Source organism: Brachyistius frenatus, unplaced genomic scaffold (genome assembly GCF_029030835.1).
Source record: "Brachyistius frenatus isolate BFR_SWC_R1_liver_20210118 unplaced genomic scaffold, ASM2903083v1 Contig_32, whole genome shotgun sequence".
NCBI lineage: Eukaryota > Metazoa > Chordata > Actinopteri > Embiotocidae > Brachyistius > Brachyistius frenatus.
This window is the reverse complement of record NW_027210631.1, coordinates 3605626-3628849: the sequence shown is the minus strand read 5'-3', so window position 1 is coordinate 3628849 and position 23224 is coordinate 3605626. Positions and strand designations below refer to the sequence as shown.

The window sequence follows — 23224 nt, the reverse complement described above, 5'->3', positions numbered from 1 at the left end:
CTGCTGCTGCCTCTTATTTAGCATTTCAAGTGTCACTTGAAAGAGTGGAAAATGTGGCTGTTGTGATCTGTGTTAACTTCAGCACTGTTTGCTGATGCTGTGGCATCAAGGTCACCATTATCTAGAACATGCAGGGGAAGATGTTATCGCCCTCAACCTTCAGCTCACTCATGTTTCTTGGAGTCATTTAGTTATTTTTAGTTCCCTGCAGTTAAATCCTGATTCATGTACCTTCAGACAGACTCCTACTTTACCAGGCAGAGCAAACAGAAAGAAAAAGTATCCCTAGAAACATACTGATTTTGCACAGCTGGTGCTGACATATTTCACTGCCCTCCCAGTTTTTATTATCTTATCTTATTTGCTGAAATTACATTTTTGTTTGTGCGTGTGTGTGCGTTTGTCTTCTTTACAGGCCTCTTTAACAAACAGTGACATGATCTTCCTCAAGCTTCATGCGCCATGGGATGTTCTCTGTCGCTACGCAGAGCTCATGAACATTCGCATGCCTTTTAGGTGAGACAAAATTTCTTATAATGAAAGAAAAAAATTAAAGGTACCCTGCGGAGTCTCCTTGTGAACAAGCAAAAGTTATGTTTACATTCAGTGTCTCAATAAAAAGTTTTTTTTTAAAAAGTGTTAAATGCATTTCCTTCATCATAAAACATTTGCAAAGCTGATCTTTTTCAATCTTTTAAATCCTACATTGCTTTCATCGACGTTTGCTTGCTTGTAGTCCACTTCTTCGCTGCCTATGTCACTACGTTGCTGTGTTTCTGTGCGCATTATGGCCACTAATTGTCGATCAGCAGAATGGTGTTGATCAAAAGCAGGAATTTTTATTATGTTTTAATACACAACAGAAACGATTTATGCGTATTAGTATCTATTATGAATAGCAGTGATATGAACAGCATGACAAGCAGAGCGACTACTCCAACAGCAATAGAAGCAGTATTAACAATACTAGTAGCAGTAGTACTCGTTGTTATTACCCTTATTATGGAGCTACATTATATAATCCTGTCATAAGTTTTTTTTTTTTCCGTACCCCCCATGTTGCAGGAGGAAAATATTTTACATGCACCGACGCCACAAGTTTATGAGCAGGTCAGTGTTCAGTCTAAGAAACTACTTGTGAGTTGAGGAAGCAAAACTGTGCTGCTGCAGCTTTAACGGAAAGTTCTCTTGCAGGATGGAGAAACGCATCAACAAATTTCGTGGCTGGCTTCCTCGCAAGCCCATGAAGTTCGACAATAACACCCTACCCGACCTGGAGGAGAATGAGAGCTTTACCGCCCCCTTCAGTCGATCAAGAATCCACCAGTGAGTTTTTACAGAACTAAAACTCAACCCTAACAAATGGCTTGAATTTTATCTTACACTGCCAGCTGGTACATTTTCCATTTCCTCTTTTGTACTTTTGCCTTTGGAAATTCTGTCTGCATGCAAATTGGCACGAATGCACACATAGAAACGAAATAGCATTTACGGCAGACAGATTTGTAATAATTGGTTTGTTTCACTGCAGTTTCATCATCCACAACAAAGACACATTTTTTAACAACGCCACCAGAAGTCGCATTGTCCACCACATCCTCCAGCGGGTCAAATATGAGGAAGGGAAGAATAAGATGGGTGAGTTTTTGTCTGGACGTGATGAAAATGCCAGGAATAGTCAAAATGGAGTGGAAGTGAAACGGCGGGGGAGCATTAACTAGAGAACATCTGACATTTAGTGTGTTCATTCATTGAACAGGGTAAGCAATAGTACAAAAAAATATTCAAATTTAGCATATTTGCAGCCTCTATGATTTTTCCAACTGTGGTGGTGAGTTCAAAATGGTTCTTCAAACTCCTTCATAATTATCTGTTAATTACAGATTGATAGTTTTCTCCATTCTCCATCAGCAAAGTGAACAATAGCTTAGTTTACTTAGAGAACAACAAGCACGCATGTGCCAGGGTAGATCAAGCAACGTGACTTGGAAGTTACTCAAAAAAGTTGTAACTTCCTCTTATTCCATGCACGTCACGACGTCCAACAGAAGCAGTCTCAGACCTTTTTGATTGCCCCGTGTTAAGAGAGCTTGATGTGGTCAATTGTGGTATTGCAACAAAAATTTCCCTGCAGCCTAAAAAGCATTTCACATCCATCAGAGACCACTAAGAACGATCTGTGCAAAACTTCCAACTGCAGGCAAGCTATTTTTTTGACTCTTTCTATTTTTAATTAAAATCCATTGGGTTTCATATTTTCCAATATTTCCTGTCATCCCGGGACCAATGTAGGAAACTTTATTGAGTGAAGCGCCTTCGACTGGAGTAAAGGCTCGATCAGTTACATTTGAATTTCAACAGATCACGTTCAAGCAGTAGCTATATTTTTCAATACAAATGTACAGTACTTGGCATCTCCTACACTGCCTGACTTACAGCATCGGGCGTCTCTGCCTCTTCTTTCATGATTTTCTCTTTTTGATTGCAGGGCTTAATCGTCTTTTGAGCAATAATTCATATGAGGCAGCCTTTCCTCTTCATGAGGTAATTCAGCTGCTCTCCTTAAAGCCATTCAGTCATTCAGTTCTGCCACCTGTTTTGAAGTCATCATTGCTTGCTCTGACATGCACAGTATTGCTGGTGATTCCATTTATTAATATTACACCAACACATGCTGTAGATTAATAATCTATGTACATATGTATGCACATTTTTACAGGGGAGCTACCACAGCACAAACTCCATCAGAACACATGGAGCAGAGAACCATCGGCACCTGCTGTACGAGTGTTGGGCCTGGTGGGGGGTTTGGTACAAGTACCAACCGCTGGACCTCATCAGGTAACTACAATCAGACAGCAAAATTTCAAACTATATTTAAAATCCAAACATGTAGCAGTGCAATAAATACAGTTCATCAACGCCTCCATCTAGATTTATTTTTTATCACAACCCAGTGGAATAAGCTGACTTTGAATAGAGCTCTCTTAACTGTGGTAATGGTTCATTGTGTGGGATTTAGTGGGATGTATTGGCAGAAATTTAGTATGATATTCATAATTATGTTTTCATTCGTGCATAATCACCTGAAACAAAGAATCGTTCCGTCCACCCAGAAAGGACAAACCAAGCTGGCGTACGAGAGGGCCTTTTATATTTTTTGTGAGTTTCGCGGCCAACGTAGATTCTTTGAAAGACACGACAACCAATATTTTGGTACTAAAATTCTTCAAATGTGACTGTACTAGTTTTCTATTGTATGAAATGGAAGACAACAAAAATATGTTGAGGCATTTGCAAATGAAGGTGGAGTAAGAGGTCCGCTTCGACTGAAATTTCAGCAATCTGGCCATTGTTTATGAATACATTTTGTGTTTGAGTCTTATGATCACGGACAAGTTACTAACGATCAAAAGACAAAATGCAAACAGTGTCACAGAGCATTTTGGACGAAAGGAGATACCCCAAAATTATACACTTTGTTTTGTTAAGATATCAGGACGTATCTGCTGTTTTACCAGCTACAGTATCATTTTATTTGAAGTATTTTTAAGGCTTTTCCCACTGAAGAATGAGTCAGCCCTGTTCCTCTTGTGCTTGGCTGTCGTTTCAGGAGGTATTTTGGGGAGAAGATTGGTCTTTACTTCGCCTGGCTCGGCTGGTACACTGGGATGCTGTTCCCTGCAGCTTTGGTCGGCCTGCTGGTATTTCTGTATGGTCTTTTCACTGTGGAGCACTGCCAGGTCAGGTAAACACACCTCCTCTCTTTTTCGATAAAAATATGCATCCCTATCGAGCCGGCAGTCATATATTGAGTTGCTACAGGAGCCTTATCTGCCTCGAACTGTTGCGTTTTTTTGCTGCACAGATGGTCAATAAGTATAGATCAGACAGTCAGATAGTTTGTGAAAAGGTAGCTTTTCTTAATGCAAAACTAATTTTACATTATAGATAAGGCTACGGTGGGAAATTGTAACCTGTGACTGATAAAATTGAATGCAGTTTAACTTGAAGGAAATAAAGTTTCTGCAGGATTTTTAAAGAACCTAATTTCATCAGTCACTTGTATAAAAACTGTACAGATATACAGAACACATTTAAATGAAGTTTTGTCAAAGTTGTCCTACTGCAGCTTTTTCTATGTTACTCTGAGGCACTTTGACGCTTCCTGGACATTGTAATACCAGCTCCACCAGAATTTGTTGTCTGTTGTTTTTCCAGCAAAGAAATCTGCCAGGCCACTGACATCATCATGTGCCCCATCTGTGACCAGTACTGCCCCTACCTGAGACTGTCAGACAGCTGCATCTACGCCAAGGTACTGTCACCAGAGGAAAAGGACAAAATGTTCCGAAGAGCTGTAAAGTTGTACACTTTGTCAGCGTATTCATGGAACATGTGTTACTGTCACAACCAAGTGTATCAGTATGTGGTTTTAAGTTTGTGTTGGAGAGTAGGTCTTTCAATAAAAAAATTTAGTATTCAGAAATTAACATTAAATGTTAATGTCTTCATGTTCGTATTTGAAGGTCACCCATCTCTTCGACAACGGGGCAACTGTTTTCTTTGCTGTATTCATGGCTGTTTGGGGTAAGTCTCTTCACTAAGTCACTATTTCTGCACTTTAAACATGTGACACCTTTTAGAAACACTTCAAGATGGTTTAAGAAATGTGAACATTTCAAACCTACATTAGTAGACTTTTTGCCCTTAAGAGTGGCAAAACAAACACAAAATAAAAAAGCAAAAAGTTGCCTGTTCACCCAAATGCACCCAGCAAACACACCTGGTGACTGTAAGTCAAAGATTAACTCCCCTTTTAGCTCTGTTTTGGTCTCCACCAATTACTGAGGGAAATATCTGGATCTTTCGCAACTAATTTCTTTAATGTGTTGTGTGCTGTTGGGAAGGTACTGTAAAGTGGATTTATCATAGATTTTTTTTTATGAAGACAAAAACCTGCTATTGCTGACAACAACAAACAACAAATATTAAAGCTGAAGGCCATGAAACCAAAACAATGAGCTGAAAGATGCTAAAACAGAACTAACATAAGCTGCTGATTTGGTGATATATCCAATGTGGGTTTTTTTGTGGGTTATCGATGCGTTTACATACACGGTCATTTGAGCCATTCTTTATATAAACAATTTTATTAATACAGCTATAACTTCATTTTCTTTATCATTGAACTTTGAAAAAACATCAGAAAGACATCTCCAAAAATCTACCTACTATCAAAATGTTAAAAGAAATCTCATATTTAATTGCTTTTCATGTAACCTAATTTTCATTGTGTAAAAGCCAGGTAGATGTATCAGGTGCTTTCAGCACTGAACAAGGTCCCAGTGTATGGAAGGTCCACCCAGAGAGTCTGAGGCGTATTCATATTTCTTCACTGCTGCAGCCTTGGCACGTGATGAAGCAACAGCAGCGTCATTACAAGGCCGATATGTGGGCGGTTTATAAATGTCCGGGTGAAAGAATGGGGGGTCTGAATAAATACAAAAGAAAGGAAGATGAATCCAAAATCACTCCACTCGCAAAAAATACAAGATACAGCTGAAAAATATTATTTTCTATCCTGTACAAACTACTTGATTTATGTGCTCTTTGCCACTGTTCAACTTAACATGGGGAGAAGATAAGAAATTCTCTCCTTTTGTGATATCTCAAAATATTTAATTATTGATATGTGTTGCAAAATATTCTACACAAACAGACCTGGAGGTGTGAAATGTGTAGCTTGTATTTTCAGCATTGCATTGCAGTTACATTAAAATAAAAACAGCAATACAGTCTTTTATTGGATCTTGCCATATCATCGTAAGCTTTTAGGATTTGTAAATTTCAGCCCAAAATAAGAATAAAAAACTCCTGCAGCACAAATTCTCACCAATGAGCTTGTTAGCAGAGTCTGGGTGTTTGAGAGCTTCTCGTACTCTATTGTCAAGTCTCCAACATCTCACCAGGAAGAACAGAACTAAAGACAGCTGCAGGGCAAAGGTCAACACGCCCAGCACGATGATGGTGTTGTTAACTGTTGAGGGGTAAAGAGGAGAGAAGAAGTACAGAATTTAAACCTGTACATGAGCTTAAATCTAATATACAAAGGCAAGGTACTGAAATCCAGAAATGAGAGCACGTTCCTGTGGCTCAGTGTTGCGTTACTGTGTGTTAATAATTTACACACTCGGACATATTCAGACAATTGTCCTCACGGCAGTTGAAACCCAATCTGTTTTTCCACACTCATACATGTTTTATGGTGGATTACAGCTACAGTGGGACTGAATTAGAAGTTGTATGTGTGTCTTTAAAGTTTTAGATGTTACTTGTCGAGCAGTTTGACAAACTAGATTATCTATACTTTAAAAATATAGAACCTTTACTGAACAGTCATGGGAAATGTTACAATACCAGCTGATGAAGGCTGTGGTGTTGACTCCCAGTAGGTGACCTCTGGCTGAGAGAAGCCCAGAGTCAGGTTCTGGTTCTGGAGGAAGCCCATCAGGCAGATCCGTCGCTGCTCCAAAAGACTCGCTGTGCAGGCGAGGACAGACATTTTCATTTATTTACTTGCAGGGCAAAGACTACATTTTTCAAAAGGATCAGGTCTGATTTGTGTTTTGTTATAGTTTGGCTTTGAAGAGAAGTTAATGTGACAAAGAGTAGTTACTCATGTTGTATAGTATTCGTGAGGTGAGTGCAACCAGTCCAAAAGGGGAAAGAAAACTTGGAAGCGGATGATGAAAACAGCACAACTCTCAGTCCATTCAAATTCAGGTTCTATTTAGCAAAAAAAATGTTAATGAAACAGACGCAGAAAAATCCCTGTGAAGTTCATCAAACACTGTTTAGAGCTGAGGGCAAAAAAAAAAAAAAATCACCCGTACAACCTCGGACCAGCTTCACAGCACTACACTGGCATTTTCTCCTTTCAAACACTGGAGTCTACCACCAGTTCAGTAAAGCATGAGCTGGGCTGGACAGATTCCAAAAATATATTTAATATTTTCTATTTTTATTATGTTTTCCCTGCGCAGTTCACTGAAAAAAAATCAACAGGGAAAAGATCTATGATGACGTGTGTGTGTGTGTGTGTGTGTGTGTGTGTGTGTGTGTGTGTGTGTGTGTGTGTGTGTGTGTGTGTGTGTGTGTGTGTGTGTGTGTGTGTGTGTGTGTGTGTGTGTGTGTGTGTGTGTGTGTGTGTGCACGTGTGTTCTGCTCTGACCAAAGATAAACAAAATTCACATGGCTGCTTTTTGGTTACAACTCTTGTCTTATCAGAACTCAAGCATTTGATTACTGATGGCTATCATCTAAGGGAAACTCAGTGTAGAAAGATTGGACTGATTGTATCAGCAGACACACTGGCAGTGTGAACACACACACACAAGCAAGCCGCGGTGGTTTAGGGGAGGCAGCGGTCACGCATACGCCATGCAGGCAGTGTGTCCCAGGCGTTAGCCACAGCAGCACGTAACAGTACAGTGTGGAAGGAAAGAAGCAGCTTTGTCTGTGCAGCTTTGCACAACCAATAGAAACACTGAAATTTGTTTTACTTTTCATGACAGTATAAACACGAAATTAAAGTCAATTTGCATTGGATTAAATTCAAATAAAGATTTCTAATCTGGCTAGAGCTGTGTAGAAACCTTTTTTCAGGTGTGGATACTGTATGAGTTTAAAGGTAACGACATTTTCAAGGTATTACCACTGAAAATAAACCTGCTTATGTAAAATGCTATCTTAAAAGGGAATTTTTATCACAGTAATGTGATAATAAATGTTTATTATGGCATGAAAAGGCAGAGATAATGTATCTTACTTGCACGATAACTTTGACAGCCCTTAATTAAGTTACATGTAAGAACATGTTGAACTTTAACTATTACAAAGTCAAACTATTTGTAAGAGACAGGTTTTCTTTTTTTATAGTAATGGCAGCCATGAAATACTGCTAAATAGCAACATATTTAATTTATTTGTCATTATTTATGAAAACTATAAAAAAAAATATTTTTTTAAATGAATGGAAAATATTGAGAAAATGTGTATGGTCAAGGATATACAGCTCAATAAAAGATCTGAGACTTCATTCAGCAGGGTAAAATATATAACAAATATATATACAATGTATACGCATATTAGACATTGTACACGTAAAGATCAACACACAGACTAACAACAAGGACACCTGTAATGAATCTGTGAAGTGGAAGTATAAAGCTGTTTTCACAGCTGCCGAGAAATGCCAGAACCCAGCCTGAAGTCTGCAAACACGTTCGAGTTTACCATTTTTATCAAATAAAAGTCTAAAAGAAAGTGTATGTTCTGACCTTCTAGTTACTGCCTCTCCGTGCTGTTGGTGCTGTTATCCAAATGAATATATTTTTGGGTTCAACTGCAGCAGAGAATCCACTCAAATCCCTTCATTAAGGCTCCTCAGATGTGCGCTCCCCTGCCGGCTCCCCATGGAAAGCGGTGCCCTTCTCAGGCAGCTGACCCTTCACTTCCAAAACATCTTACTCTACTGTACGGTCAACAGGGACCTGGACATGACAGAGAAAATCAACTAAAAGTGTGTTAGAAATAATGACGATCAAGGCTTCTTTTGAGAGTAGGAATACTGCTGCAGCTTTCAGAGGAGAGGCAGGTAAATGTGTGCAATAAGTGAGCTATCCGCAGGACTTTGTTCAGCAAGACCTGCCCTCCATGCCTCAGCACATGGTCTCTGTGAGCGACCTGTCTGTTTGATAGAGAATAAATGTCATCATGCATTGTAAACACTGCTTCAAACAGCACTTCAGTGCGACTCTGCCTCATGACAATCAACACGGACTGATTATGTCGCTTTTATTGTGCCAGTTTTAACAATGGATCAAATGACTGTGTAGTAGACAAAGAAGTCACTCGTGTTGACAAACCTACAGAGAATTATCAGCCAACTCTGCAGTTCCGCTGTGTTATATGGTGCATTTTACAATCTTTCAGCTCATTGTTTTGGTTTGACGACCCACAACAATGTTATTTTGATTTACTCTTCCTTCTCTCATTAGACTCATTTCTTGCAAAAGCAGATTGTGGTTTAACAAAACACAAACCAAGCAGCAGGCAGAGAAGGTTTAGGACTAGTAAACATTGGGTAGTATTTTGTAGCTAAACATTTTCCTCTGAGGATGGTGGAGACTAAAAACCGAGCTAAAAAGTGTAGGAGAGCCTGAAATACATTTTGGATTTATATTCATCTGGTGGGCACAAACATTACTCAAAAACAATGCTAATGTTTTCCATGTCTGCTGGAAGTTAAGTGGGTAAATCTTTGCCGACACGTTAGCTATAACCGCTTCATAAGGTGATAATGTTTCAATAATGTGTTGTTTATAGCTTCTTCCACTACCCCCAAGTGGACAGAAATAAAACAGAAAGAAACCTTACAGCCATAACAATAAATCAGAAAAACAATTAGAGCAAGCAAGTACGAACTGGAAAATAGTATGCAAATGTTTTACCAAAAATTAAACAAATAGAATATTGGCTCTTCTTGAGAGACAAGTATCTAAAATCACAATCATAATGGGGAGTATTTAGGAGGAACACACATGGTCACGTATACTGACCTTATTTTATTCATGTTCTCCAGCAACAGTCTTCCTGGAGTTCTGGAAGAGACGCAGAGCTGTCCTCGCATACGACTGGGACCTCATTGACTGGGAGGAAGAGGAGGTGACGTATTTACTGTACTTGTTTCTGTACCTGTTGCCAAATATGATGAATGATGAATGTTGGGGAAAGAATTTAGGAATAAAAAGACAAAACCTTTTATATTTCTATTTAGATCTCTTTGTTTGCAGTTCAATTTAGATAAATTCTTCCTGAACTTTGACCTCAAACAATGATGCCCTCACAGCAGGTCTGCCCTGGAAAAATGCTTCTCTACTCCCACCTTTTATTATGTATTTACCTTCATTAACATAGTCTGCCTCAAATGAATGTATGACTCACTAATAATGTACAATTTTAACACATTTGTAACGAAAGCTCAAACAAAACCCACACAGTCCTCATACTTCAGCTGGTGAATGTGATCTTTGAAGGCCTTCCCTTTGTGGGTGTGAAAATGACTCAGAATCGTCTGCTTCGTACAGAACAGATGACGAAACAGATGATAAACTCAGATTCTGGTATTTGGTCAAAGTGGCTGTGACTTAGTTATAAACTCGTAGTTTCAATGACATAGAATTAACTTCTAAGCACAATATTACCACAAAGAATGCTGATAATTGTATGGATCCTCAAAGTGTTCAGTATTTAATACATTCTTTTTTATAATGTCACTATAGGTCTACCTTTTTAGACTAACAGCATTTGCCCAATTTAGTCAGAAATGTCCATCTTTAGTGGTTTGTGCTAATATTTAACTCTCTGTTTGCAGAGTTGTCAGATTTTTATTGGAAATAAAATTCAAATAAGAATTAACCATATATGTTAGTCACATAATAGGATGATTTAGCACATATGCTGTATGTCTAGTGTTTTTTTCTGGAAATAATTTTAGTTTATATTTGTTCCACATTTTGCAGTTCATCATTTTCTTCCACTTTGCCTCTACTTTTAGAAATACCTGATCTATAGTACTTCATATCCGATACCTACCTAATCAAGCCCTTCACTTTATTAGCTGATTTTTCTCACAAGTCGTGTCCCTTGTCGTTCAGGAAGAAATACGCCCCCAGTTTGAGGCCAAATACTCCAAGAAGGAGAGGATGAACCCCATATCTGGAAAGCCCGAGCCTTACCAGGCCTTCACCGACAAATACAGTCGCCTCATGGTCTCAACGTCCGGAATTTTCTTTATGGTGAGTTTCTTGTCTAAATAAATATGAGGTGTGCCACTCTCACCTTTATATTCACCCTCTCTTATAGAGCCTTATTTATGCAAATAAAAAGCCCTGTCACCACATTTCCCCTGTGCAGGTTTAAATATTTTTTGACAATTGAATTTTCTTACTTATCCAACATGTTCTTAATTTTCATATCAGTTGCTATTTGTTTGCACAGGAATACATTTTTGGCAAATTCTGGATAAACAAAATGCATCAACTGTTTACTTTGACAACAGCATATTCTCAAGTGTTATATGTAATAGACTTCTCCGAATGAAAGTTATAATATATCTGTTTTCATGGACAGTATATTGTAAAGCACTTGATCATTTATTTGCTTTCCAAGTGCAATTCAAAATTGATATTTTTTTTTTTTTTATTAGTGGTCTTTTTTCATGTCACTATGATGTCACAGATACTGATTGTGATCGCCGCCGTTTTTGGCATCGTCATTTACCGCGTGATCACCGTCAGCACCTTCGCCGCCTTCGGCTGGGCTCTCATCAGGAACAACTCTCAGGTGGCGACCACGGGCACGGCAGTGTGCATCAACTTCTGCGTCATCATGCTCCTCAACGTGGTGAGTTTCTGCTGTCCATGGTGGTGCAGAGATACAAAATGGTGTCGTAGTTAAATTCATTTCAGGAGGCAAAAATCATGACTCAACGAAAGATACTGAAACACAAAAGGTTTTTTGTGTTGCTTTTTGTACATGTAACGGCCAAACTTTCATACATATAGTTGTGCGCATACATGTACATATCTATATAGATATATGTATATATATATATATGATATATATATATATAGATATATCCATATATAAAAGTATGTATGTATATATATGTGTGTATGTGTGTGTGTGTGTGTGTGTGTGTGTGTGTGTGTGTGTGTGTGTGTGTGTGTGTGTGTGTGTGTGTGTGTGTGTGTGTGTGTGTGTGTGTGTGTGTGTCTGTATCTATATGTATATACGTATATATTTATATATTTTCTCCTGGCAATATATATACATATGTTTGTAATTCAGTTGTTAGACAGAAATAAATTACTCTCTTAGTCAAATTTTTAAAAGTGCAATTAGAAACCAATTGAAGTTCTCCCTGTTTTTCAGCTCTATGAAAAAGTTGCTCTCCTACTCACAAATTTAGGTAAGTTGGCTGAACCAGATCTGATGTTCTAAAGGCTAAAACGTGTGTTGATTATGTTTACTACTACTGTACACAGGTGTTTTCAGTTCAAAAAATTATGATTGTCATCAAGTAAACTCTTAAATCTCATTAAAATCCTCTTGTCTGTATGCAGTTTTGACAGACTTGTACTAATATAGATATTTTGCTTTTATTTGTTTCTCCTCATCCCTTCTTTTCTGTGTGTGCCGCCACAGAGCAGCCCAGGACAGAGTCAGAGTGGGAAAACAGCTTTACTCTCAAGATGTTCCTTTTTCAGTTTGTCAATCTCAACAGTTCAACTTTCTACATCGCCTTCTTTTTGGGGAGGTGAGTCACAAACACAGTGCCGCATGTGCCACTGCAGAAGTCACGCAGTCATGCAGTGATAACGAATATAACCGGGGTGTCTGTTTTTCAGGATGTACAAACTAAATGTTTCACTGTAGACTTGTGGGCCTGCGCCTTAAATTAAAATTACCTTTAACGTATTACTTAAAACTGTTATGACAACTCTGACCTGTTATCAAGACGGGAACTATTTTATCTCATGCCGCAAAGAAAATTACGAGATCTGGATCTCATAGTTATTACAAAAACTCTTGTAATTGTCAGAAAACCAATTCATAAATACGAGCAAATGCCAAATTGGAATGTAGGGCAGGAATTGTAATGCATTGGTAAATAGCTAATTCAACATACTTATTTTCCAAAATGTAAAGTCCAAATACAAATACACAATAAATGGGGAGCAAAAGGTTGTTCTCATGAGGCAAGACGCTATCACAAGTGTACCACATAAGACACAGGACACTGTATCACGGGGTGACCTGACAGCCAAGAGTTTCGCGTGCATACGCCCTGACCAGGCAATTCCCATGTTAAATTCCCTCCTCACTTTCCCCTCATTTCCTCCTCATCAAGCTCCACTTTCACTGTCAAATAAAAGTATTAAAATGGCCAAAGAATAATCTTAAAAAGAAGTCATCATACCACACATGAAAAAGTACAATTACAAACCAAAAGGTGTGACCGCAGGCAATTACAGTACATTGTGCGTATAAACAGAGCCAACATTTATTATGTTAAATCAGGCAGCACTATGGTCTCTTTCCTCTCAAGTGTGATGATGATGGAAAACCACCATAACCTTTCTTGGGATTGTGATTATGAGATGGTGTGCTATAATTACAGGATTGGGTCTTTTGGGGTGTTTTTTGTGACTGCAATGTGCTCCTGTAATATAATGAGAATGTAATGAGAATTTCAATGTATGATGGTTTAGTTTGGGTGGGTATCCTGCCCCTTACCAACATGTGTGTTACTGAAAAGTTGTATCATGGGGTCACTGTAGCACATCCAAATTCAGCGATAAAACTCACAGACATTTGGGGGAAGCAGAAATGTAGACGTGTGAGCCAACTGAGAAACAATAAAGACAGATATGATATTATCACTCAGACAAATAGATAGAATCTTAGTGCATCATAAGACTGATTTATTATTGCCGAATAGAGCTCCCAGGGGACACAGAGTGGTCTCAGCTCTTACAGTGCCAGAAAAGTCTCAATATGAAGATTAGAAAAAGCTCAAACCTGGTTTTATGGCACCCACTTCAGAGACTTTCACAGTTTTGACCACCAGATCCATTTAATTACATTTACATCTTAGAGCAGAAAGATGTCTCTGCTTTATTAAGCTTGAAGTGAAGCCGGAAGCGTAGACCTGAGAGGTTGTCTTTTTTTTCCCGTTTTATTTTATGTGATGCAGCAACTCCTGCTGTTGTTGTTTTTTTCCTTGGTTGACAGATTCACAGGCCGGCCTGGTGCATATCTACGTCTCATCAATCGCTGGAAACTGGAAGAAGTGAGTAATGACTTTGCTTTCCCCCTTGGGGGAATAACAGCAAAGCATTATGGATCCAAGTATTTCTAAATTGGACATTAAGCTATTACTGTATGCTCGACCACCATGCATTTAATCCCCATCAGCAGTAAGCAGTACTTATGGGAACACGCAGGGAAAATAACACACTGAAGAGGTCTACGGGGACAAAAGGCCTGAGTCGACACTTTTAGGTGCTTAGCTAATGTGCTCCCACTCGTGTTCCCATGGCTGCAGAAATGGAAAAATTCTCTGTAATGTGACATGGACAGGACAAGTGTTACCACGCTCAGCCTTTGGTGGCTGTGCAGAGTCATGAGTGCACTTGAAGAACTTACAGCCTTTTAATGCACATTTGCAAAGCTGCTGAGCTCATAATGCCTGTATAAATAATAATAATAATAATAATAATGACTCACCAACATAACATGGGTCTAACAGACAGAAACAACGGGTGTTTCCTAGTGTGAGTGATGCTTATAAAGACTTTATGCAGTAATGCAGATTGCCTCCAATTTCTGCTTACCTTTTAGAAATGCCATTGTTAGCGAGGGCTCCAGTTTGATTTGATCATGTCTCTGCCTGTCCTGCAGTGTCACCCCAGCGGCTGCCTCATTGACCTCTGTATGCAGATGGGGATCATTATGGTGCTAAAACAGACGTGGAACAACTTCATGGAGCTCGGCTACCCGTGAGTTCCATTTGTTTTTGGAAACCTTGCAAATTAAATCAAAGTGTTGTGTTTTTAGTAATGCTAGCAATGTCAGTCAAGGAATGGGGAAAGTCGGGCTGTCGGTTTGTCCGCCATTTTGGTCCAGACTGAACAGACACTGGATGTATTGCCATGGTAATTTGTTATGGTCTCCAGGCAATGAACAGTGCCGTCTTTGTTGATCCCCCACCGTAGTGCCACCACGAGTTCATGAGTATGGGAAGAAATGTGTCAGTAGAAACTGACTTTTAGTTTGAATTTGTATTGTTTAACTTGAATAGTTGTATTTAAAAACTGAGCCTTATTTTGAAAGTCAATTTATGAGTTTTGAAATTGAATTTGTTATTTTGGATTCCACGAAACTTGAAACTGAATGTAGTTTTATGAAACCGAGTTAATTTGATCTAAAACTGTTTTTGATCCTCACTGAAGATTCATCTCTCTTCAACATCCAGTTCTCAGAATTCAAATTCAGTCCTTGCTATTCAGTTTCAGTTTACTAAGAAACATATGTAAGAGGAAAGATGTACAGATTCACAGATAAATGTGAATTTTCAGAGAGGATCAAATACAGATTTAGAGTGAATTGATTCAGTTAAATATTATTAATTTGATATTATATTGAATATTATATACTAGTTCCTAGCTTATATGAATTCAGTTTCAAACTAATAAATTCAATTTAGTCATTTTTTAAAATATAATAGTTTGGTGGATTGTTTTTTAATACTCACACATGTTGATATACTCAACTATTCATTTTAATGCCTAGTCAGTAGGAGTATTGGTTTTGTGTAATTCGCAGCAGTTCCAGGTGTCAGTCATGACTGAGTCATCAGTGACACGTCAGGGGGTCTTCTCAACTGATAAGACCCCTTGTGTCAGCGCAAAGGCAGCAGCAGCAGCTGATGGGGGGCAGCTTGCATTTTGATGACAGTGAATAGGACTCCTGAATGACGTGATGGCATGTACCTTCCTGGGAAAGCCCGACGACAGCATGGGAACACGGGAAGGCGGTGCTCAAGAGTTCCACTTCATTTGCTCTCGCGAGAACACGCGGCCTACTGAAACCTTTGATTTTCAATAAACCTACATTTCATCAGACTCCAAAGAGTCCTGCGTATGAATTTGATGACTGCAAGTGGTGTGAAGGGAGCGGAGCATCCAGGCTGGCGAAGAATTTCAACCACGATAGATTCAGTTTTATTAATGCAACTATTCAAACTGAACAAATCATAGTTAAACATAAGTGATTCAAATTTAGTATAGTGACATAAGTTTGACACTTGATTTTGAATGACTTGTCGGCAGTCACCCAATATTGTTCAGACGTTCATGTTCTCGTCAGGATGAAGTTTAACTGCAGTAAAAACGTCTTGGTCTTCCTCGTTTCATCCGATTTGTGTCCATCAATTTAATGTTTGGTTTATGACCAAATCAAGTTAATGACATTCCTGTTAACCTCAGCTGTCTTTGTATGTAATTCTATTTAGCATGTTAGCATTTGTACGGCACCACAGACCGACTAGCTTGCCTGCAGGCTATTTAATCCTATATGATATAATCCTGACCAATCTGTAGATTATCCACACAAACATGAGTAATTCCACCAAATAAATTAAAAGATACATATTGTACATACATTCAGCAGCAGTCTCCTTGATCCTAGAACAACTGGACCGGGTGCTGTATAATCAGAACAAACTGAATGACCGTCTATCCGTTCCATTAGGTTGATCCAGAACTGGTGGACGCGGCGGAGGCTGAGGAGGGAGCACGGCCAGAACGCCAAGGCCCGCTTCACACAGTGGGAGCGGGATTACAACCTGCAGCCAATGAATGCCTACGGACTCTTTGATGAATACCTGGAGATGAGTATGTTGCACCTCAACACAAACCTTCACTTTGCATGTTCAGTGCTGATAAACCTCACGGACAACCTTTAAAATGAATGTTGTATTTTAAGGTTATCCTGAATGCACTTCAGTTTAATCTGCTATTAAAGAATTCCCTTAACCCTCGTGTTGTCCTCTGGTCAAAATGACCCGCAGCTGTGTTCAACCAAGTTCTGTTTTATTTTCATATTTTTTGGGGATCATTGGTGACAAGGAGGCTGTGAGGGTTTCTTTAAAGAATGATGACCAATGATCCCCAAAAATATAAAAATATAGAATAAAATAGAACTTGGTTGAACACAGCTGCGGGTCATTTTGACCCGAGGACAACACGATGGTTAACACTGCATGTATTTTAATTTTGTGATCCAGCAGCTGCAATCCATGTTATGTAATTGTAACACAGACTTGCACTGGATTGAATCTGAGCCGGAGGCTTTTCTACATGCTCCAATCTTCCTTGTAGCTCTGCACTCTCTATTATATCTATAAACTGACTGGATAGATGCTGAAGGAGCAATTTAGCTTTTTTTTTTTTTTTTTTGGCTTACTGTTTTAGTTTTCCAGCCAATGTTTTTATTCAGTTTAACTGCTTTCAGCAGGCAGATTTCAGTCAAAACTCACTGCACACGACCTGCAATACAGCAAGCAGAGCACAAAGTTAGCTACTAGCTGGGAAAACCAGTGAAGCATTTAGCAGGTGAAGAGCTAAATATGTCCCTCACAAGTTAGCAAAAAAAACAGCTAAAAAGAGTGAGACTGTCTTCTTTCATTCATAAGGAGACCAAAAACATGACTATAAATTCACGAAAGCAGCTGTTTGCAAACACGATGAATATCTGCTGGCGGTGTGGGACCTGAAGGCTTTGGTTTTGTTTGTTTCAGTTTTACAGTTCGGCTTCACCACCATCTTTGTGGCAGCTTTTCCTCTGGCCCCTCTCTTGGCCCTGCTGAACAATGTCATTGAGATTCGTTTAGATGCCTACAAGTTTGTCACACAGTGGCGACGACCTCTGCCATCACAAGCCAAAGACATAGGTAAATAAGAACGTTGTATATTCATCATGTAAGAGGATCGTGTTCTGTTTTATAAGGTTTTCGGTTGTAATTTTTGAACACGTGTGTTCACGGCAGGGATCTGGTATGGCATCCTGGAGGGCATCGGTATCTTGTCTGTCATCACCAACGCCTTTGTCATCGCCGTAACCTCAGACTTCATCCCTCGCCTTGTTTACGCCTACAAGTATGGACCTTGTGCCGGTCAGGGCCGAGCAGGGGAAAGGTGAGTGATGATGAAAGAGTCACACGGTGAGGGATTATAACTCCTGATGCTGTGTATGTTGGCTAAACGTATTTCCTGTGTGCTCCTCAGGTGTTTGATGGGTTACGTCAACGCCAGTCTCTCAGTGTTCCGGGTGTCTGACTTTGAGAGAAGATCACAGCCCAGGACGAACGGCTCCGAGCTGTTTGGAGAAGCTGTGAAGTACTGCAGGTAGAGTCTGAGCGTACGAGGGGCGACCACAGATGTTTTTGTTGTTCATGAACGGAGCACAGCACATTGACAGGCATGGAGCAGGGGGAAGCTGTGACCTTCATGAGTGAGTAAGTCCAAGTTACGTCTCTTCATCAACATCAGCTGCTGAGTTACATGTGATTTTGTGACCACTGGTTCGTGCGCATTTGCGATTTCACCATAAAACTGAAAATTGAGCAGAGAGCGCACATCCCATTTTTGTGTCAAATTTGTGGGGAAAAGAAAGAAGTCAGAAAGGGCCAAATCCAGCGAGTAGAAGGAATTGTGTTATTGCAGGCGCGCCACAGTTCAGGTCATTTACACCGAACATGTTTGCTGAGACGCCTCAGAACATCCCAGTAGAACTCAGGGTTGAGAGTCTGGTTCTGGAGGACAAATTAACAGAGCACAGCCCCACAAATGTCAAAGGAAACCCATCTGGTTGCGCCTTCTTCGATCTTGAAATGTGAATGATGCTCAAACACCTCAAGAGGCTCGCTGCTTCATTACTGAAGAATTTCTGAAGCATTTCAAGGATTTGACACAAAACATGACGTGCACTCTGCTCAAGTCCACGCTGACATCACATATGCACACAAACCAATAGTCACAAAAATGTGTGACTAGAGTAGTTACTCACAAAGGTTATAGCTTTCCATGCTCATTACTGCGCTGTGCTCCGTTCATGCACAGCAGGAACCGTCTCTGAACTTTTTGATCGCTCCTCATATGTGCTTGCAGCAGTGCTCATTAAGCATAACCTGTCAAAACTGTTATTTTAAGGTGGCTGAGGTATCTGAAAAGAAACATGGAAACAGACCCTTGTTCATTTTAGCAGATTTTGGCTTCAATCATTTGTGGAACACCAGGATGGATTACCTAATCTATCACTTGAATAAAGATCCATAGTAATCAAGGCACAAGCTCTTACTGTCACAAGGACAGATACAGGAGATCATTCCTGCCCACTGCAATAAGACTTTACAATAACTCACCTCTGGCAAAATCCATCACAGTACAATGACACTGTTCACTGTGTTTCTTGGTTGCTTGTATATTATATATATAGATATATACTGTACTGTACTGTATGTATATATATATACATATATATATATATATACATATATATATATATATGTTGACTGTGTTTATTGGTTTGTTGTATATAATATATATAGATATATAATGTACTGTATATATACTGTATATACTGTGCATTTTATATTTTATATTTATATTTATTTACTGCTATTTACTGCTATTTTATTTTATTGCTTTTCTATTATTATATTATTCTATTATATTATTTTATTCTATTGTTTCTATTATTGTCTTATTGCTTCTGTATGTATGCTGCTGTGGCGAAAAAATTTCCCCTCGGGGATTAATAAAGTATATACATACCTACCTACCTACCTACCTACCTACCTACCTACTGAGCTCCACATTAAATATAAACCACAACATAAATTGTTCAAAAATTAACCAAAATAAATCAGAAACCAACTTCAGTGACATACAGTGACGTTGATTTAAAGTAAAAAAAAAAAAAAAAAAAAAGTCAGCAGCCTTGAACAAGCTCTCGTGAGGTTAGGGTTAGGGTTAACAAGCTCTCGTGAGGTTTGCTCACTTTTTCTGTCAGGTGTTCAGACACGAACACGAGTAGATCATCAGTCATCAGTGCTACTCTGTGATGAACTTTGACCTCTGTCATTTTATTGTTTTTCCTCACCAGGTATCGTGACTACAGGGAGCCTCCAGACTCTGCTGAGCCGTACTCATACACTCTGCAGTTCTGGCACGTCTTGGCAGCCCGGCTGGCCTTCATCATCGTTTTTGAGGTCCGTTTTTTTTCTAGTCTTTGACAAATGATGCCGAAAAGCAGGCTGGCTTTAGATTTGGATTCTTCTCATTTTGTCAATGCTTTTTACCTCCATCTATGAGGGGCCGTCTATGTCTTCTTTAACAATTTGCTCTAATTTGCTCATAAATAAGAAGTAACATGGCAATGTTGGTGATATGTTGAACCACTACTTTTTTTTACAAAGACAGGGACTCAAAAATCATTTTGATCAAATCTGTTTCTGAGACTAGAGATTAAGAGAGAAAAAAAAAAAAGCAAATGCAGCAGATCTAATTTCACAGCTGGAGCCCAGACATATGCATGTCGTTGGGAATGAAGGTAAAGTCTTCAATTCTCTCCAACTCCAACATTTTCTGCTTCTTTTATTTGTCTTCTGACTGATGTCTGTCTATCATCAGTCTCACTCCACTGCTGTGTGCAGTCACTGCCACAAAGGAAAGCTTGCGCAGGTGCTTCACCTTATTCATGTCTAGTTTAACCCACAAGTCACCAACGAGCAAACAAGATCACAGCAAATATTCCGATTTACGAGGTGTTTAAAAACGATAATTTCTACAAACAGGTTTAAAGCTCCTTTTTTATATATGTTAAAACAGATTAAATACATGTTTAATGTGAAAGGTATCGTTTCTCGTGATGAAGCAACAGAAAGTTATCGCCAGACTTTGCAGCACCCTACAGATCATTTTAGTGTCTTTCAGCACAGTTGTTTTGGTTTTACAGTTTGCAACTTTCATGTTTTAGTTTGTGGAGCATTTTAACAACTAAAGAGCCAGAGGACTGGCTAAAGATTAAAAAGCTCAAAGAAAAATGAGTACATTTCACTTCATGACTTTGGAGATGCTGAGTATTTTGTTTTTTTTTCACTGTGGGTGTACAAGCTGTGGGATTTGTGTTAACATACTTTTATTTTTTGCAGCATATGGTCTTCGCCATCAAGACCCTAATCGCGTACCTGATCCCGGACCTTCCCAAGGATCTGCGGGACAGGATGCGCAGAGAGAAATACCTGATCCAGGAGATGATGTATGAGGCTGAGCTCGAGAGACTGCAGAAGGAGAAAAATGAGAAGAAGAAGAAAGACACGGCCCATCACAAGGAATGGCCCTGAACATGCCAACTGGTACAGCCGCAGATTCAGAAGCAGTTTGTGCGGGGGATTATTCAGCTCTGTTCATTGCTTTTGTGGAGTTTTATTTCAAATGTTACACAAAAGAAATGTCCATAATTAAACTGAGTTGTAAAAGTGATATTTAAAAATTATAGGCAATTCAGCAGGCAATAATTAACCTGAATGTTTGTTTGCTCTAAAATAAGCTGCAATCAACAGCTTGATTATCTTATCTTAATTCTATATTACTCGTTATGGTGATTCAAATCTTGCAGCAGCAGTTGTCATTCAGAAGCTAGAAATGAGAAGTCTAACCATCAGGAATCAAGGACCCATTGTTTCAAAAAATTATTAATAAAATTGGACTTAAATCCAATAAATCCAAATATGTGCTGTGCAAGAGCCAAAGGCATCATCAGTAAGTCTGAAAACAGTGAGACTTAATGAATGTTTTATTACTAAAAGAAAAGTTTTAGTCACTCTTAACTAATTACAGCTATAATACATCAATAGCTGAAACTGGACTTAAACCAAGACTTGAAGAATAAATTAGTTACAGAATTTATGCCACAATTCCAATTAAAAAAAAGATTGAATGTGGAATAAATGCAGCTGTATCAAAGGAAATAAAAGTGTTTGTAGGAAAGCCGTGCTAAGTTGTGTCTGTCATGGTTGCTGTTTGATGATTGTTCAGTAAACTTGCAAAATCCTGTTGAAAATGTGACCTTGTAAGTAGAAATAATAGATCACATCCCCAGTGTTTACATCTAGTTCTTCTCTTCCCAGGTTGTCAGCCGGTGTTTGGTTTTCACTGCACAGTGGAGGGGGAACGCTGGGTTTCCTGCATGTCCTGGGCCCTTATCCCTTCCTCCTGCCATGTCAGACCAGCACCTCCTGTTGGACAGTGTCTGAACTGCATCCTGCACTCAGTGACACCGTGACCACGGAGCGTCTGTGTCTGCATCCATTAAAGATGTCCTCTGGAACAAGTGAAGGCAGTTTTTGCTACTTTTTTTCCCCTCTACTTTGGAGTCCCAGCAGCTTATGTGTTCAGATCCTGAATGTAGATTTCAAGCAACAAAAACCTTTTTCAGATTTTTTTTTGGGGGGGTTTAGATGAGAGCAACCACTCTTCTGAGCTTACTGAATGACAAACCCTGTTTACAATTCTCCTTCTTCAAGGGGTTCACATTTTCATTTATTGTAAATATAATTATTTAAATGAATGTCAGGCCATCTGCTCTGCTATAGTGTAGTGCAATAAAAATAAACGTTACATAAAGATCTATTCTATCAGGCTGTGGGACTCTCCACAGTTTGCTTATATTGGAAATGCTTTCCATTTGAATTTAGATTGGTAACTGCAGTAATAAACATTATTTATTGTAAAGAAATTTGACTTTGTCTTTATTGTATATTTTCAAATAAACTGGTATTTCTTTATTAAATTACATATGTTAAATGCTCCCTTCCGCCACCTAGTGGACGAAATTGACATCAGTTTCTTGAGATCGTCTTTGTTTCCTTTGGTTTATCGCAACTTGACATCAACTGTTAATATACTCTTTCATGATCATTTAAAAGACATCTTCAGGTTTGTTAATGACAGATGGCTAATTTTGTGTTAAAATAATGGCAGTAACAATCTCTTCTATTTTGTGTTATCCAGTTTTCCAGTTTTCCAATTAAACATGCAAAAGATCATGAAGACTGCTTCTGTTTGGATGAGTAGGAGACTGTTTATATACCTGAATAACTGAGTACATGGGAGGGTTACAATGCACATTAAGTACAGGATACATTAATCTCAGTCATTAGTAACACTCATAAAAAAAAAACAAATGATAGAAAGGCAGCAGGAACATTTAATTGAAGAAAATGGAAATTCTTTAGTGGTTTGTAAATGTTGAACAATTTCCCAATATTTTTTTTTTTTTCAAAATGATGTAATTTGGGACTCACTATAGGGAAACCTTAACTTAGTTTATTTGTAAAATGGCAGAATATTCATTTTTTTTCTTCTTTCCAACATCATTATTGAACACATGACCTGTCCAACGTATCCTGTGATCCTTGGAAGGATGTAAACTGTCTTTGTCCAAAGCTGTCTCCACCCTGCCAGGTATTACATTCTGGGGAGAAATTGCTGCCTATAGTGTGGCCTATTTCAAACACACTGAATCTAAA

The 23224-nt window shown here is 38.8% G+C and overlaps 1 protein-coding gene and 1 long non-coding RNA gene across 4 annotated transcripts in view; one reads left to right on the top strand and one right to left on the bottom strand.

Annotated features, from left to right (window-relative positions):
• The window catches only part of LOC138621833 (anoctamin-4-like), a 46094-nt gene extending 23669 nt beyond the window's left edge, over nucleotides 1-22425 (top strand). For all 3 annotated transcript variants that reach the window (XM_069700165.1, XM_069700166.1, XM_069700167.1), the window contains 23 exons: nucleotides 416-516; nucleotides 1066-1110; nucleotides 1195-1326; nucleotides 1532-1638; nucleotides 2489-2544; nucleotides 2720-2841; nucleotides 3614-3748; nucleotides 4222-4318; nucleotides 4530-4590; nucleotides 9647-9729; nucleotides 10722-10862; nucleotides 11305-11469; nucleotides 12001-12037; nucleotides 12274-12385; nucleotides 13864-13921; nucleotides 14533-14630; nucleotides 16384-16526; nucleotides 17432-17584; nucleotides 17681-17828; nucleotides 17919-18038; nucleotides 19798-19903; nucleotides 20846-21049; nucleotides 21824-22425. In XM_069700165.1, coding sequence (XP_069556266.1) covers nucleotides 416-516; nucleotides 1066-1110; nucleotides 1195-1326; nucleotides 1532-1638; nucleotides 2489-2544; nucleotides 2720-2841; nucleotides 3614-3748; nucleotides 4222-4318; nucleotides 4530-4590; nucleotides 9647-9729; nucleotides 10722-10862; nucleotides 11305-11469; nucleotides 12001-12037; nucleotides 12274-12385; nucleotides 13864-13921; nucleotides 14533-14630; nucleotides 16384-16526; nucleotides 17432-17584; nucleotides 17681-17828; nucleotides 17919-18038; nucleotides 19798-19903; nucleotides 20846-21037 — 2412 coding nt within the window. In that variant the 3' untranslated portion in view covers nucleotides 21038-21049; nucleotides 21824-22425. The remainder of the gene's footprint in view (nucleotides 1-415; nucleotides 517-1065; nucleotides 1111-1194; nucleotides 1327-1531; nucleotides 1639-2488; nucleotides 2545-2719; nucleotides 2842-3613; nucleotides 3749-4221; nucleotides 4319-4529; nucleotides 4591-9646; nucleotides 9730-10721; nucleotides 10863-11304; nucleotides 11470-12000; nucleotides 12038-12273; nucleotides 12386-13863; nucleotides 13922-14532; nucleotides 14631-16383; nucleotides 16527-17431; nucleotides 17585-17680; nucleotides 17829-17918; nucleotides 18039-19797; nucleotides 19904-20845; nucleotides 21050-21823) is intronic.
• LOC138621713 (uncharacterized) lies at nucleotides 5165-8652 on the bottom strand. Its single transcript, XR_011310955.1, has 4 exons — nucleotides 8343-8652; nucleotides 6421-6543; nucleotides 5897-6040; nucleotides 5165-5494 (listed from the first exon to the last, which is right to left on the bottom strand). It is a non-coding gene; the product is annotated as an uncharacterized lncRNA (long non-coding RNA).
• Nucleotides 22426-23224: the final 799 nt, after the last annotated feature.